This window comes from Mobula birostris, chromosome 7 (genome assembly GCF_030028105.1).
Source record: "Mobula birostris isolate sMobBir1 chromosome 7, sMobBir1.hap1, whole genome shotgun sequence".
Classification (NCBI taxonomy): Eukaryota; Metazoa; Chordata; class Chondrichthyes; order Myliobatiformes; family Myliobatidae; genus Mobula; species Mobula birostris.
Window position 1 is genome coordinate 42502029 of NC_092376.1, and position 15068 is coordinate 42517096.

The 15068-nt window shown below is 40.6% G+C and overlaps 1 protein-coding gene across 8 annotated transcripts in view; it reads right to left on the minus strand.

Moving 5' to 3' along the window:
• The window catches only part of LOC140200147 (actin-binding protein WASF3-like), a 112040-nt gene that overhangs the window by 42055 nt on the left and 54917 nt on the right, over window positions 1-15068 (minus strand). For 7 of the 8 annotated variants that reach the window (XM_072262997.1, XM_072262991.1, XM_072262990.1 and 4 more), the window contains 2 exons: window positions 6276-6410; window positions 3550-3709 (listed from right to left, as the gene is read on the minus strand). In XM_072262997.1, the coding sequence (XP_072119098.1) occupies window positions 3550-3689 (140 nt within the window). In that variant the 5' untranslated portion in view covers window positions 3690-3709; window positions 6276-6410. The remainder of the gene's footprint in view (window positions 1-3549; window positions 3710-6275; window positions 6411-15068) is intronic. The other variant, XM_072262996.1, reaches the window with a different exon arrangement.

The following is a 15068-nucleotide window of genomic DNA, read 5'->3' on the forward strand; positions in this document are numbered from 1 at the left end:
ACTATCCCTATCACTGAGGGCAGCTTCAAAAGGCAGTGCCTCAAGAAAGCAGCATCCATCATTAAGGAACCTCATCTTCCGAGACATCTTGGCCTTCTACCATTGGGGAGGAATTACAGAAGCCTGAAGACCCACACTATGTCTTAAGAACAGCTTCTTGCCCTTTGCCATCAGATTTCCGAACATTCCATAAATCCATGAACACTACCTCATTATTCATCTTTTGCATTATTTATTTTTGTAACTTATAGTGTTTATTAAGTTTTGCACTGTACTGCTGCTGCAAAACAACAAATTTCACAACATATGTGAGTGATAAGAAGCCTGATTTTGATTCCGAAATTTCAAGGCCTCTCAGCTTTAATTATGAATACTGTCTATATTCAGCATTCAATGTATAGATCCAAAAACATCATTTACTGTAACTTCTAACATCTCCAATGAGATCCTATCACTAAGCATATCTGTCTCCTCTCCCCACTCACGAGACATGAAGCAGATTGGGGCAACTACTTTGGTGAATATCTTCGGTCTGTCCACTGCAAAAAGCAAGATCTTCCGTTGGCTATTCATTTCAATTTGACATCCCATTCCCATTTTGATATGTCTGTCCCTGGCCCAATGGCTTCCTCTAACACCATGATGAGGCCAAACTCAGGTTGGAGGAGTAACACCTCATATTCCATCTGGGTAGCCTCCAACTTGAGGAAGATGAACATTGATTTCTCTACCTTCCAGTAATTTTTTTAGATTTAGATTAGATTATGAGAACACTCAGTCCTCTTTTATTGTCATTTAGAAATGCATGTTGTTCGTCCATCGTTGACGTCGATGAGGACCTCGAGATGATGACGTCAAGACTACCGTGTGATTTGGATTTAAGTGAGGGAGAGTTGCGCAGCGTCAGCCTCACTCTCTCTTCCCAATTCCCATCTGGATCCAGTGGGAAGACAGAGTCTAGACGGCTGGAGATGGGACTAGGCGCAGTGGATGACCAGGACGTCTTCTGTGTCTAGTCCTGCTCTACACGTTCCACGACGCTTGCAGAGACCGCCACCTTGACCATTGGACCTTCCACTGGTCTCGTCCGCTCAATCCGCCGGAGTCTGTCTTCACATGCTGGGATAGACAACTCCCTATCTCACCGAGGGTGTGAGACCCGTCGGCTACCCTCATCTGGTTTAGCCAGCTTGTCGAAGCCGTTGCCCGGGGTGTGGCCGCTGTCACATGCAAACAGCTACGGGGAGCCACAGGTGAGAGCTGAGTGCCAGGTGGGGTCCAAAGGTGGACTAACCGCCCTAAAAAGGACGCGACATGTTCCCCCACACATGCATTAAGAAATGATACAATGTTTCTCCAGAGTGATATCACAGAAAACAGGTCAAACCAAAGACTAACACTGACAGAACCACATAATTATATAGTTACAGCAGTGCAAAGCAATACCATAATTTGATGAAGAACAAACCATGGGCACAGTAAAAAAAAGTCTCAAAAGTCCCCGAGTCCCCGATAGCAGGCGGCAAAAGGGAGAAACTCCCTGCCATAAACCTCCAGGCACCGTCAACTTGCCGATGCCTTGGAAGCAGCCGACCACAATCGACACTGAGTCCATCTGTCCGAAAACTTCGAGCCTCTGACCAGCCCTCCAATACAGCCTCCCGAGCGCCATCCTTTGCCAAGCGCCTTCGACCTCGCCCCGGGCGCTGAAACAAGCAAAGCCGAGGATTTCAGGGCCTTCTGCTCCGGAGATTCCGGTTACCACACAGTAGCAGCGGCAGCGAAGCAGGCATTTCAGAAGTTTTCCAGATGTTCCTCCGCACTCTCACGTCTGTCTCCATCAAATCAGAATTGTGCACGGTCCCCTACTTGACAGATAACAGATATCATTCACCGGAGAGGCCGTGCACGCTGCTGTCACGCCGCCATCCTCTCCTCCTTTCTTCACAATCTCCCCCCTTTTCTCTTTTTCAATTCCCTTTTCTAGTTATCCTCTTACACTTCTCTTCTCCTCACCTGCTCATCACTTCCTTCCTCTTTCCCTTTCTTCAAGGGTCCACTGTTCTTCCCTTTAAATTCCTTCTTTAGTCTTTTACCTTTTCCACTTATTCCCTTTCAGCTTCTTACTTCATCCCCCCCCCCCACCCCATAACATCCACCTTACCCCTCACCTGGTCTCAACTGTCCTGTGGCAGCTTGTACTCCTCCCCTCCTCCCACCTTTTTATTCTAGCTTTGGCCCCCTTTTTTTCCAGTCTTGATGAAGGATCTCGGCCTAAAATCTCTGTTGTGTATTCCACGCCACAGATGCCACCTGACTTTCAGAGTTCCTCCTGCATTTTGTGTGTGTTGTTGCAAGAGGGTGGAGGTGCTAGTGGGTTTAGAGAATCTCGCGTTTATGATGTGTATTTTGTCTTAATAGAAAATCCTGCAAGAGGTTGGAGGTGTATTTACCTGAACTCCTTAGTACCTTTCCAAAGGCAGGCCAGACTGTGGGGCAAGCATTTCCATTTGTAGAAGATCACAGTCCCCAGTTAAGTTCCCCTTAAGTACATCATATCCCAATCTCTCTAGGAAAGAAATTATTTGTGACCTTATTCTCTGGGAGGAGATGGGTCACCAACCTCTTTAACCCTTTGAATTGAGTCTACATATGCTCTTTGCCTTTCCTAATGTACATCACTAACGTTTTCTGATCAACGTTTGCGATGCTCAATTCATGAAATTCTGCACACATTACTCGCAGGTGCAGGGAGACTGGAAGTGAGTCCTTTTGCTACTCTTGTACCTCTTGTTACACCTTTTTCATCTTCGTACTCACTCCCTGGCATTGAGCAGTTGTCTCTTCTAGACAACCTCATCCATATGAGTTTATGCAGTGAAGCAGGGTGGCAAGCATTCTCCATTGTATTAACTCTCTTACATGCTGAACTGTATGTACCACATACACTTTCAGCAGTGCAGTGGTTGACTGATATCATTTAAGGACAGCAACAGCAATAAATACAATAAGATGTATAGCATTCTGCTCGGCTTCCAATTTTAATACTATAACACGAGGGCTGCTAAATTGGCTGGTGATATGTCAGAAAATGTACAGGATCTTGTTACTGGATGTCATTCCTCTATCCTTGGGCTTTGAGATAGCTGGTGATGTGAAGACCATTTTGACCAAACGCAACACCACCATCCCAACAAAGCAAACACAGACATTCACCACCTACTCTGACACAAGCCAGATGTGCTCATTCAGATATTTGAGCGTGAGAGAGCCATGACTGAAGATAACAATTTGCTAGATACATTTGAGCTGACTGGAATTCCACCTGCTCCAGTGGGTGTGCCTCAGATTGTTGATATTGATGCAGCCAAGAGAGCAGCCTTGGTGTTACAACAAGGAACAAATAGAAAGCAATCGAAGGACAATGGGGATCTAGGATACATGTCAAAACTACAAGGCAACTGAGAATTGAAATCAGTTGAAAGCATGGTAGCAGGGAGAAGATATTCCAAGCTCCAAAAACAAGATATATCAGCTTTCTGATTATACCTATACCTGTACTGTGACAGAATGTTCAGTGGTGGTGGCTTATCACTCTTATTATACATTTCCAACACTGGGTTTGGAGTTGAACCCTTTGAAACAACTTGTTGGTCTTGCATTGTAGAGCTCTTGAAAGCTTTCCTCATGTTAATATCCTGCAAGGAAACTGCATAACATTTCATGTTAAAATCCTGTATTCTCTTTAAGATTATTTCTTACATAGTACAGTAATCATTGGCATACTAAATAAAACCTTATAAGTTTTCAAAATGTATATATATTAGATATAGATATATCAATTTCAGCAATACATTTTTTAAAATTGATTTATTGCAATAAGAAACCAGATTCAAAGGATTTTTTGAACTTCACAATCTTCTATTTTTATCATTATTCTTCCACTGGCCTTTTACCAATTCCTATGCTCCAACATAATACACAATTCCTTAAGGCGGTATCTGGGGAAAAATCTTCTTTGATCACTAACATTACAGGTGCAACCCTTGGTTTGGCTAGTGGCTTAATCTAAGGGGTGATAGCCCCTGGCCCAGCCAAACTTAAGAAATCTCGTTTGGGTGGATGCTGTGCAATGTGTCCCTCGTTACAAGTCAGTACCATGAAATAACAAATAGTACATAATATGCGATTAAGTGATTGAGCTTTATAATTCTTAATTTGACTATATGGTTAATAATGAAACAAAAAAAGGGCCCATTCTCCTGAAACTGTCTAATGCACAAACGTTGGAGCTCACAGTGTCAGCCATTTGTTCCCGTAGTCCTCCTCCAAGCATAGCCGACCCTTGGACTCTCGCTCCTCAGTCCACTCTGTTCGGTGGTCTACCAACTCTCTCCATTCACGTCCTCTCTCTTCATCTCTCCCCGACAAAAGACCGTGAAATCCCTTCTCCCAGACCCACAAGAAACAACACCCCGCTCATTGGCTAGCATGCCCTGTTATCTCTAATCATAACCCAAACATTGCTGCTACAGAGAAACCATTACCTTAGCCTTAGCAGTGAAACATTACAGAGAGGCCATTACATTAGCAGTGAAACCTTACAGCATGTTACACAGGTAATATAGTATCCTCTGTATTCTGCTGTTGATGCTTAGTTTCAATGACTTAGATGACTGGACAACAAAACAATGAGTTTCAATACTACAGCAATAACTTAGTGCTTCTGATCAAAGCTGATTTTTTTACTTGTGTCTCTTCTGAACTGTAAATGCACAATTTACAGTTCAGAAGAGACACAAATAAAAAATCAGCTTTGATCAGAAGCACTAAATTATTGCTGTAGTATTGAAACATTGTTTTGTTGTCCGGTCATCTAAGTCATTGAAACTAAGCATCAACAGCAGAATACTGAGTATACTATATTACCTGTGTAACATGCTGTAAGGTTTCACTGCTAATGTAATACCACAAGCATCTCTGAAACTAATAGTTTTCCTTTACACTATAATGAATTCAGCATAGGTCACATAAGCACTCTATACTATACCTAATCCAAGAGACAGTAAGTAGCAAAGTTAAGACCAAATGTATTTTTATGCAGGACAATGAGACCCAAAGCTTGAGGTGTAGGGAAATCATGGGAACAAGAGACTCAAATGTTGGGGTGTAGAGAGGCAGCTATTAGTATTTGCTGACTGGGGAGGGAGGATTGGATAATTGTTGGGAATAAGAGAATCTGTGGGTAGAATAGGCAAGGATTTAGTAGGTGCTAGTAGGGTTTATAGGCTATAAGCTTTTGGGTTGGGCAGGTCACAAAGGAGAGATAAATAAATAACTTACAAAGGGCCTACCATATCAGGTTCCGAGTGCTAGGTTCAAGGATGTCCCTTTTAAGATGCGTGAAAATAAGACTCACAGGCACTCTGAAAGGCTACTATTGCAGAATTGTCTTATGGACTGCATGGCTCATTCCAAGACAAATAAAGATCTCAGAAGTGGCAGATGATGGACACCAGTGCTATGTTCAGCCCCGCTACATATTATGCAATAGAAACTAGGTGGAACCTGGAACAAGAATCACAGACCTCACGAATCATTCTATATACTCCTGATTTTTGTTTATGGTCTAATTTTAATGGAAAATGAACCAATGTAGTAGACAATTTTTTCAGCCTGTTTAAAACAAATTAAGTTGGATAACTATATTGTTTTACTCTTCAATTCACATCTACTTATAATTTAAAGTTTGACTAAATTAAATTTAATGTTCTCTTTTAAAGAAAAGAGATATATGTTTTAGGAAAGATTTAGATGGATTAGCTTTCAATTTCATGGTACCAGAAAGCTGTGCATCATTAATTTGCATGAATCTGTTTTCTTTCTGTATTGTAACTTAGACATTTAATAATCATTATTTAAAATATAAGCAGAAAAACATACATATTTTCAAGTAAACTAATGGGAAAATAAATTAGTTCTTAAGGTAGGGAGGGGAGGGAACGTCGAGTCAGATCATGAGAGGCCTGCGTTGGGCATTTTCATGCCTTACAAGGCGCAGATTGGAAGTCTGTGTGGGGCGCCACTCCTCGCACAGACACTAGAGCACTAAGTGCCTTGCTCAAGGACACAAACACGCTGTCACAGCCACAGCTGAGGCTCGAACTAGTGACCTTCAGATCACTAGACAAACGCCTTAACCACTTGGCCACGTGCCCACATAACAAGGTAACATAATAATTAACCCAATTTCAGCACACAGAGTAGCTACTTACCTTCCTCCACTGTTGAGTCCAGCTGTGTAACTTTGACAGCCAAACGATCGATTCTATCTTGAAGAGAGTTTGCTCGAATATGGAAGTTATTGGCTTCATTAAACAGTTCACCAAATATATCTTCCGCATGTTTGCCTGAATAAGTTTAAGGTACAGAATAATTTTAAAAGAAGATCAATCTTCAATATTTTCCCAGTACTAAAATCAAAATCTGAATTAGATGCAATCTAACTATTACATCACAAAGATAACAAGGAACAGTAATATACAAATTCATATTAAATTGAATATTATGTATATTTTAAGAACAACACACAAAATGCAGGAGAAACTCAGCAGATCAGGTAGCATCTATGAAGAGGAATAAACAATCAACATTTTGGCCTAAGATCCTTCATCAGGACTGGAAAGTAAGGTGGAAGAAGCCAGAATAAGATGGTGAAGGAAGAGAAAGGAGTACAAGCTGGCAGTTGATAGGCGAAGCCAGGTGAAGTAAAGGTAGGTGGCTGGGGAAGAGGTTGAAGTGAGAAGCTGGGAGGTGATAGATGAAACAGGTAAAGGGATGAAAAAGAAGGAATCTGACAGGAGAGGTGAGTGGGCCAGGGGATGGAAGAGGGAAACTAGAGGGAGCTGTTGGGCAGGTGAGGAGAAGTGAAGAGGTAAGAGGGGAGCCAGAATGGGGAATGGAAAAAGGGTGGGGTGGCGAGAATTACTGGAAGTTCATGCCGTCAAGTTGGAGGCTACCCAGACTGAATATGAGCTGCTGCTGCTCCAGCTTGAGTGTGGCTTCATTGAAGCAGCTGAGGAAGCCATGGGTTGACATTTTGGAGTGAGAATGGGAAGCAGAATTAAAATGAATGGACAACAGTAAATCATGTCTGTTGTGGTGGATGGAGCGAATATATATTTTATGAATACTTTAGTTCCCTTTCAACACGCTACCAAAAAGCTGGTTTGATGAAATATTTTCAACATTATTTCTCACTTATCATTAAATATGTGCAGCAAATTTCTGTGGAATTTTATATCTTAATTTTAGAACAGAGAAAATGCCAAAGTATTCATGCAATGAGCAGAACTACAGTATCAGTTATTCAACAGTTAAAATAAATGCCAAAAACTGAAATTAGATTTTATACTCCAAGCTTAACAATAGTTACTATTATGATACACACATCAGGCTTGCTAACAAAAATAACAACTTGTATTTATACAGCATACTTAGTGCAGCAAATTATCTTAAAAGAGTTCATAAAAATATTAAAGAAATCAAAATTTGGCATCAAATTACTTAAGGCCAGATTACCCATGGTTGTTCACATCTTGGTTTTAAGGAGTGCTTAAAAATCAGGTAAGCAAGAGGCCCTTAGGAAGAAGTTCAGAGCTTAAGACCTTGGCTGCTGATGGAACAGCTATAAGGGGGAAATAACTGTATTTGAATATAACCAGGAGGACAAAATATTGCTCTGCCATGCATTAGTCTGAAACACATTTCATATCAAATGCTTTGAAAAGGTGCTCCATATAAAAATATGAAAAAAAATGTTCTTTTCTTTTATCCCATGGGATATTACTCAGGGAAAATGATGAATCTTGTTGAAATTTCAACAAATTTCACTGTAGACTTTACACCTTTATACCACCCAAGTCATGCTCTCTTCTCGCTGCTGCCATCAGGAAGAAGGTACAGGAGCCTCAGGACTCACACCATCCAGTTCCGAAACAGTTACTACCCCTCAACCATCAGGTTCCTGAACCAGAGGGGATAACTTCACTTGCCCCATCACTGAACTGTCCCCACAACCAATGGACTCACTTTCAAGAACTCTTCATTTCACATTCTTAAGATTTATTGATTACTATTATTTTTTTCTTTCTGCATTTGCACAGTTTGTTGTCTTTTGCACACTGGTTGCCTGCCCTGTTGGTGCAGTCTTCATTGATTCTATTATCGATACTGTATTGGATTAATTGAATATGCCCACAAGAAAATGAACCACAGGGTTGGATATGGTGACATATATGTACTTTGATAATAAAGTTACCTTAAACTTTGAACTTTAAATAGAATTAAAATGGAATTTGTGAAACCAAAGAAAGTTATGCTGAAATAAGTCTAAAATTCTAAAGGAATTTGCAGCAATCAATGCAAGCTCAAAATAGGAATTCCTGAAGATGAGATTAATGAATTAACGTGCACTCAGTGGCCAGTTTATGAGGTACATCTATACTTCTGTTCGTTAACGCAAATATCTAATCAGCCAACAGGTGGCACCAACTCAATGCGTAAAAGCATGCAGACATGGTCAAGAGGCTCAGTTGTTGTTCAGACCAAACATCAGAAGGGGGAAGAAATATGATCTAAGTGACCTTGAGCATGGAATCATTGTTGGAGGCTGTCGAGGTGATTTGAGTACCTCCACTGATTTCCAGTGATGCCGGATCCTCCAATTTTATGTCAGGTTTGAAAGAGGCAGAAATTTGAAAGCACAAAGCACTGATCATATTATCCACATTAAGCACTATAATCTCATACAGGTTGAGTACCCCTTATCTGAAATTTCAAAATCCGAAAAACTACAAAATCTGTATTTTTTTGAGCGCTGACATTTTATCACAAATGGAAAATTCCACAAGCTGCTGGGATGGTTCCCAGGGGATGTACATGTCTCTACGCATCACAGACAGTTATGAGAAGTAACCTCACATACATAACAAACAGAAAATAATGAAAACTAGAAAAACTGCATCAAACAAAAAACGAAGCTCTCAATCACATATCATGTCAGTGTCAAAGTGAACATATGCCGCTGAACGGTATGCTGATCATGACACACACACAGAGCAATGACAATAAACTGAAAATTGAAGGTAATTGTGAAGATTCAGCAGGCTGGTTAAGACATTTAAGAAAAGGCATGGTATTAATTTTTTAAATTGTCTGCTGATCACGAAAATCCAGCACCAGAAGAAATCTACAATGCAGATTGACTTATACCTTACATAAAACATAAAAAAGTAAAATACAAATAGTGTACTGTAACCTTTTAATCAAAACATGACATTGTAGGTGGAGACCGAAAGCCTGCCGTTGTTTGTTGTTTGACAGCTGATTCAGGTATTCTCATGTTGCTGCTTTTGTTACTTTGCACTCATTATATTTTCATTATATCAATGGTATGGAATAATTGACACTGTTATGTACATATATGTGATGAACAAGTGTGAGACAAAGACTGCTTACCAGTGACACACTATTTCAGAGTTGAAAATAAAGACGATCCCAAGCTATTTCATTATATACTCCAAAATCCAAAAAAAAATTCAAAATCCAAAACAGCCCCAAGCATTTTGGATAAGGGGTACTCAACCTATATGAACATATTTCTCTGAAAATTTTCATGGTAAAACACAACCCTAGAGTTAAATTAACCAGTCTAAATCCTTCCAGTGTCTTTTAATCTTATATAATCTGTTCAAGGATTTTCTTTTTCCAAGCAACGCTGACACAAGCTTCACATAATATAGAACTACCAAAAAGTGGCAATGATATACCAATCCTCTGATTAAAATGAAAAGAGGAAAGATATTAAAAATAGGCCAGATCTGTAGACGTGTGTTGTATAAAGTAATTAGTCTGTCTAATCAGCTGATTGATATTGTAACAACAGCAGTCACAAGCACTGTAAATATTGATTAATCATCTGAGAAAATTTAAGAAACAGTAAGTCCAAATAAAAAAGGCATCCCCCCCCCAACAACCAAACGCAATCAAGCAAAAAGCCCTCACATTAAAACTCCTTAAACGTGAAATAACTTTAAATTACTTTGGATCTATTACATTCCACAAGCAATATTTCTATGATCTTGAAATAAGTTGATTATTCCATATTATGTCCTTCCTGATGTGGTTTGTTATTTTATTTCTCATTACCAGATCTCACTGCTTACTTGTAAGTTCACAGCTATTGTTGATTACTTATTATCATGTTGTTAAGCAATTAGCTTTCATCATCAGGTTGGCCACTTTATATTGTTTGTACATTTCATTTATTCACTAGTAGTTAGAAGCAACTTATTAGAAGTCAGAATCTCAATCAATATTTGAATCTACCTTTTGTGAGAACACCGAGAAGTACGGTCTTTTTACATCAGCTCCTTGTGCACTGCAACATGTTGGCGAACAATAACCACCTTCAAACTGCAACTGTGCCGGGACCGCAGTTTATCTACCTGCCTAGCTTAAGGAAACAGGGAGACTCTCAAGCAGGGGAAGATTGTTCCATACTGTAAATAGTTGCTTGGTGATTATTGTAAACTTGGTGAGCCAAATACCCTGTTCCTCTGCTGTGTCACTCTCAATTTTCCAGGGTAATTGACAACGTTGACTAAAGCAATAAGTCGTAGTCTAACGTGACATGTCAAGGAAAAGATTAAATAGTATCCAGCAAGTAATATTTCTATTATCTCAAAAAACAGTGAGAAGATTATTCAATATTGTGTCAATGATTGGAAGGATCTATGAGGGTGGGGGTGGAGTTGATAAGAATGTGATCCTCTGTGAAAATTTAATCTACATACATAATCTCACAAAGAGGGCTGATATTTATACTGTATGCATATTAACAAATCCAATATTGCCAATCACACTACTAATTGGGAATTCAGGTATAATTAATGATTTTTTCATTAATCAATAAAGATGAGCAAGAAACACACTGTCTGTCTAGGTTCCATATCCGATGCGGACGTTGGTGACTGTGGTTTTCTATATAGATCTATCCTTCATTTTTTGGATGACTTCCATTTCCTTGATGTGTAGCCACCTGGCTATGCTTTTGATGTACATAAGCCGAGGTCTTCCTCTAGGTTTTCTCCCCTCAATCTTTCCAGAGAGTATGAGTTTTTCTAGTTCATCTTTCCGCATGATGTGTCCTAGGAATCTGAGCTGCCTTTCTCTTATTGTTGGTATGAGTGATCGAACTGCTTGGGCTCTTCTGAGAACTTCTTCATTTGATGTGTGTGTGGTCCATGATATTTTTAACATTCTCCTGTAGAACCATAATTCAGCTGCTTCTAGTCTCTTTTCCATTGCTGGAGGAATGGTCCAGCATTCACTTCCATAAGTCAGGATAGAATAAATGCAGCACTGCGGTATTCTGTTTTTAGTGTATGTGCTCATCTTTCTGTCTGTTAATATGGTCTTCATTTTTTGGAAAGCTTCTTTCGCCATTGCTATTCTGTATTTGATATCTGTGTCGCACCTGCCACTACTTGTTATTAGGCTGCCAAGATATCTGAATTTGTTGACTTGTTTAATGTTTGTATTTCTGATCTTGATCACACATTGTGGGATGTTTGTCTTTCTGGAGACGACCATGCTTTCTGTCTTCTTGGTGTTGATTGAGAGGCCTCTGCAATTACTTTCTGCTGCCACTATAGTGAGTAGTTCTTGAAGTTTTGTTTCTGAGCCAGCTATTAGTACAATGTCATCAGCATATCTGATGTTATTTATATCACTGAAGAATTTGAATACAGTGATTATATTTGAATTGAATTGGCTTTATTACTTATATCCTTCATACACCTGAGTAAAAATCTTTACACCTCCATCTAAATGTGCAATGTGCAATTCATAGTAATGTATAATAAATAGTATGTACAATAGGACAGTCAATATAACAGAATACAGTTCTGTCAGCATGAATTAATCAGTCTGATGGCCTGGTTGGAGAAGCTGTCCCGGAGCCTGTTGTCTCCTGGCTTTTATGCCACAGTACGTTTCCCGGATGGTAGCAGCTGGAACAGTTTGTGGTTGGGGTGACTCGGTCCACAATGATCCTTCGGACCCTTTTTACACACCTGTCTTTGTAAGTGTCCTGAATAGTGGGAAATTCACATCTACAGATGTGCTGGGCTGTCCGCACCACTCTCTGTAGAGCCCTGCGATTGAGGGAAGTACAGTTCCAATACCAGGCAGTGATCCAGCCAGTCAGGATGCTGTCATTTGTGCCCCTGTAGAAAGTTCTTAGGATTTGGGGGCATATACCAAACTTCTTCAACTGTCTGAGGTGAAGGAGGTGCTGTTGTGCCTTTCTCACCACATAGCTGGTATGTACAGACCACGTGAGATCCTCGGTGATGTTTATGCCGAGGAACTTCAAGCTGTTCACCCTGTCAACCCCAGATCCACTCATGTCAATAGGGCATGTCTCCATTCCTCCTGTAGTCCACAACCAGCTCCGTTGTTTTTGTGACATTGATGGAGAGGGTGTTTTCTTGACACCACTGTGTCAGAGTGATGACTTCTTCTCTGTAGACTGCCATATTATTATTTGAGATTAGGTCAATCAGTGTAGTGTCAAAAGCAAATTTAATTAGTGGATTGGAGCTGTGGGTGGCGACATAGTCATGGGTATACAGAGAGTAAAGGAGGGGGGCTTAGGACACAGCCCTGAGGAGCACTTGTGTTGAGAGTCAGAGGGGCAGAGGTGAGGGAGCCCACTTTTACCACCTGCCGGCAAACTGACAGGAAGTCCAAGTACCAGCTACATCAGGCAGGGTAAAGGCCAAAGACTCTGAGCTTCCTGTTCAGCCTGAAGGGAATTATGGTGTTGAATGCTGAACTGTAGTCCAAGAACAGCATTCTCACATAAGCATCCTTCTTCTCCAGATGTGTAAGGACGGTGTGTAGAGCTGTGGCTACTGCGATATCTGTCAATTGGTTGTTGGTAGGCGGAACAAGCAAGCCTGTTGGCCAAGATTCCAGAATTTGAAAACAGAAACCTGCAAAGTTTCAATTTAAATCCTTTCACATCTATTCACAGATATCTTCAACTTCTCACTCCAGCAGTGTGTGGTACCGACCTGCTTCAAGGAGGCTTCAATCATACCAATCCCCAAGGAGAGCATGGTAACCTGCCTCGATGACTATCACCCAGTGGCACTTATATCCATAGTGATGAAGAGTTTCGTGACGTTGGTGTTAAAGCATATCAGCTCCTGTCTGAGAGGCAACTTGGATCCACTCCAATTCACCTACCAGATGCTATCTCGTTGGCTCTTCACACAACCCTGGAATATCTGGACAGCAAAGGTGCATACATCAAGATGCTCTTTATTGATTACAGCTTAGCATTTAACACTATCATCCCCTCAAAGTTAATCATTAACCCTCAAGACCTGGGCCTCAATACCCCCTTGTGCAATTGGATGTCCTCACTTGTCAGTTCGGATTGGCAAAAACATCTCCTCCACAATCTCCATCAGCACAGGAGCACCGCAGGGCTGTGTACTTAGCCCCCTGCTCTACTTGCTTTACACCTGTGACTGTGTGGCTAAGTACAGCTCCTACACCATATACAGTTTGCTGATGACACCACTGCTGTGGGCTGTATCAAAGGGTGTGATGAATCAGCATACAGGAGAAAGAATGAAAATTTGGCTGAATGGTGTAATAACAACAACCTCTCACTCAATGTTAGATACCAAGGAACTGATTGCAGACTTCAGAAGAGGAAAATCAGAAGTCCATAAGCCAGTAATCATTGGAAGGTCAGAGATGGAGAGGGTCAGTAACTTTAAATTCCTGGGTGTCACTATCTCAGAGGACCTGTCCTGGACGCATCATATAAATAGAATTGCAAAGATAGCACGACAGTGCCTCTACTTCCTTAGGAGTCTGTGGAGATTTGGCATGTCATCAAAAACTTTGGCAAACTTCTATAGATGTGTGGTGGAAAGTGTGCTGCCTGGTATGGGAACACCAGTGCCTTTGAGCAGAAAACCCTACAGTAGGTAGTGGATTCGGCCCAGTACATCATGGTAAAACCTTCCAAACCATTGAACACAGCTATATGAAATGTTGCCGTAGAAAAGCAGCATCTGTCATCAAAGCCCTTCACCACCCAAGCCATGCTCTTTTCTCGCTGCTGCCACCCAGGTAGAAGATGTAAGTGCCTTTGGACTCATACCACCAGATTCAAGAGCAGTTACTACCCCTCAACCATCAGGCTTATGAACAAAAGGGGATAACTACACTCGTTTAAGGACACTTTTATATTGTTCTTTCATGCTCATTATTTATTGCTATTTACTTACATCTACATGCCCACAGGAAAAGAACCTCATCGTTGTACATGGTGACAGGTATATACTCTGATAATAGTTTTTACTTTGAACATTTTAACAATGCAAGAAAATACTGTCATAGAGAAATAGAAAAATACAGCACAGAAACAGGCCCTTTGGCCCATCTAGTCCATGCCAAACCATTTAATCTGCCTACTCCAATCGACATGCACTGGGACCATAGCTCTCCATCTATGTACCTATCCAAACTTCTCTTAAATGTTGAAATTGAATTCGTATGCACCATTTGCGCTGACAACTCTCACGGCCCTCTGAGTGAAGTTTCCCCTCATGTTCCTCTTAAATATTTTATCTTTCACACTTAACCCATGACATCTAGTTGTAGTTCCATCAAACCTCAGTGTGAAAAAGTCTGCTCACATTTACCCTATCTATACCCCTCATGATTTGTATACCTCTATCAAATCTCCCCTCAAGCTTCTACATTCCAAGGAATAAAGTCCCAACCTATTCAATTTTTCCTTATAACTCATGTCCTCCAGTCCTGGCAACATCCTTCTGAATTTTCTCTGTACTCTTTCAACCTTATTTAGAACTTTGTCAAAGAATTGAAAATAATTTCTTTTTTTAAAAAATGTAGGGCAAGCTGAAAAGGGAAATAGGTATTTTGGTTCATGCAATTAGAATTATTTCTACTTGACA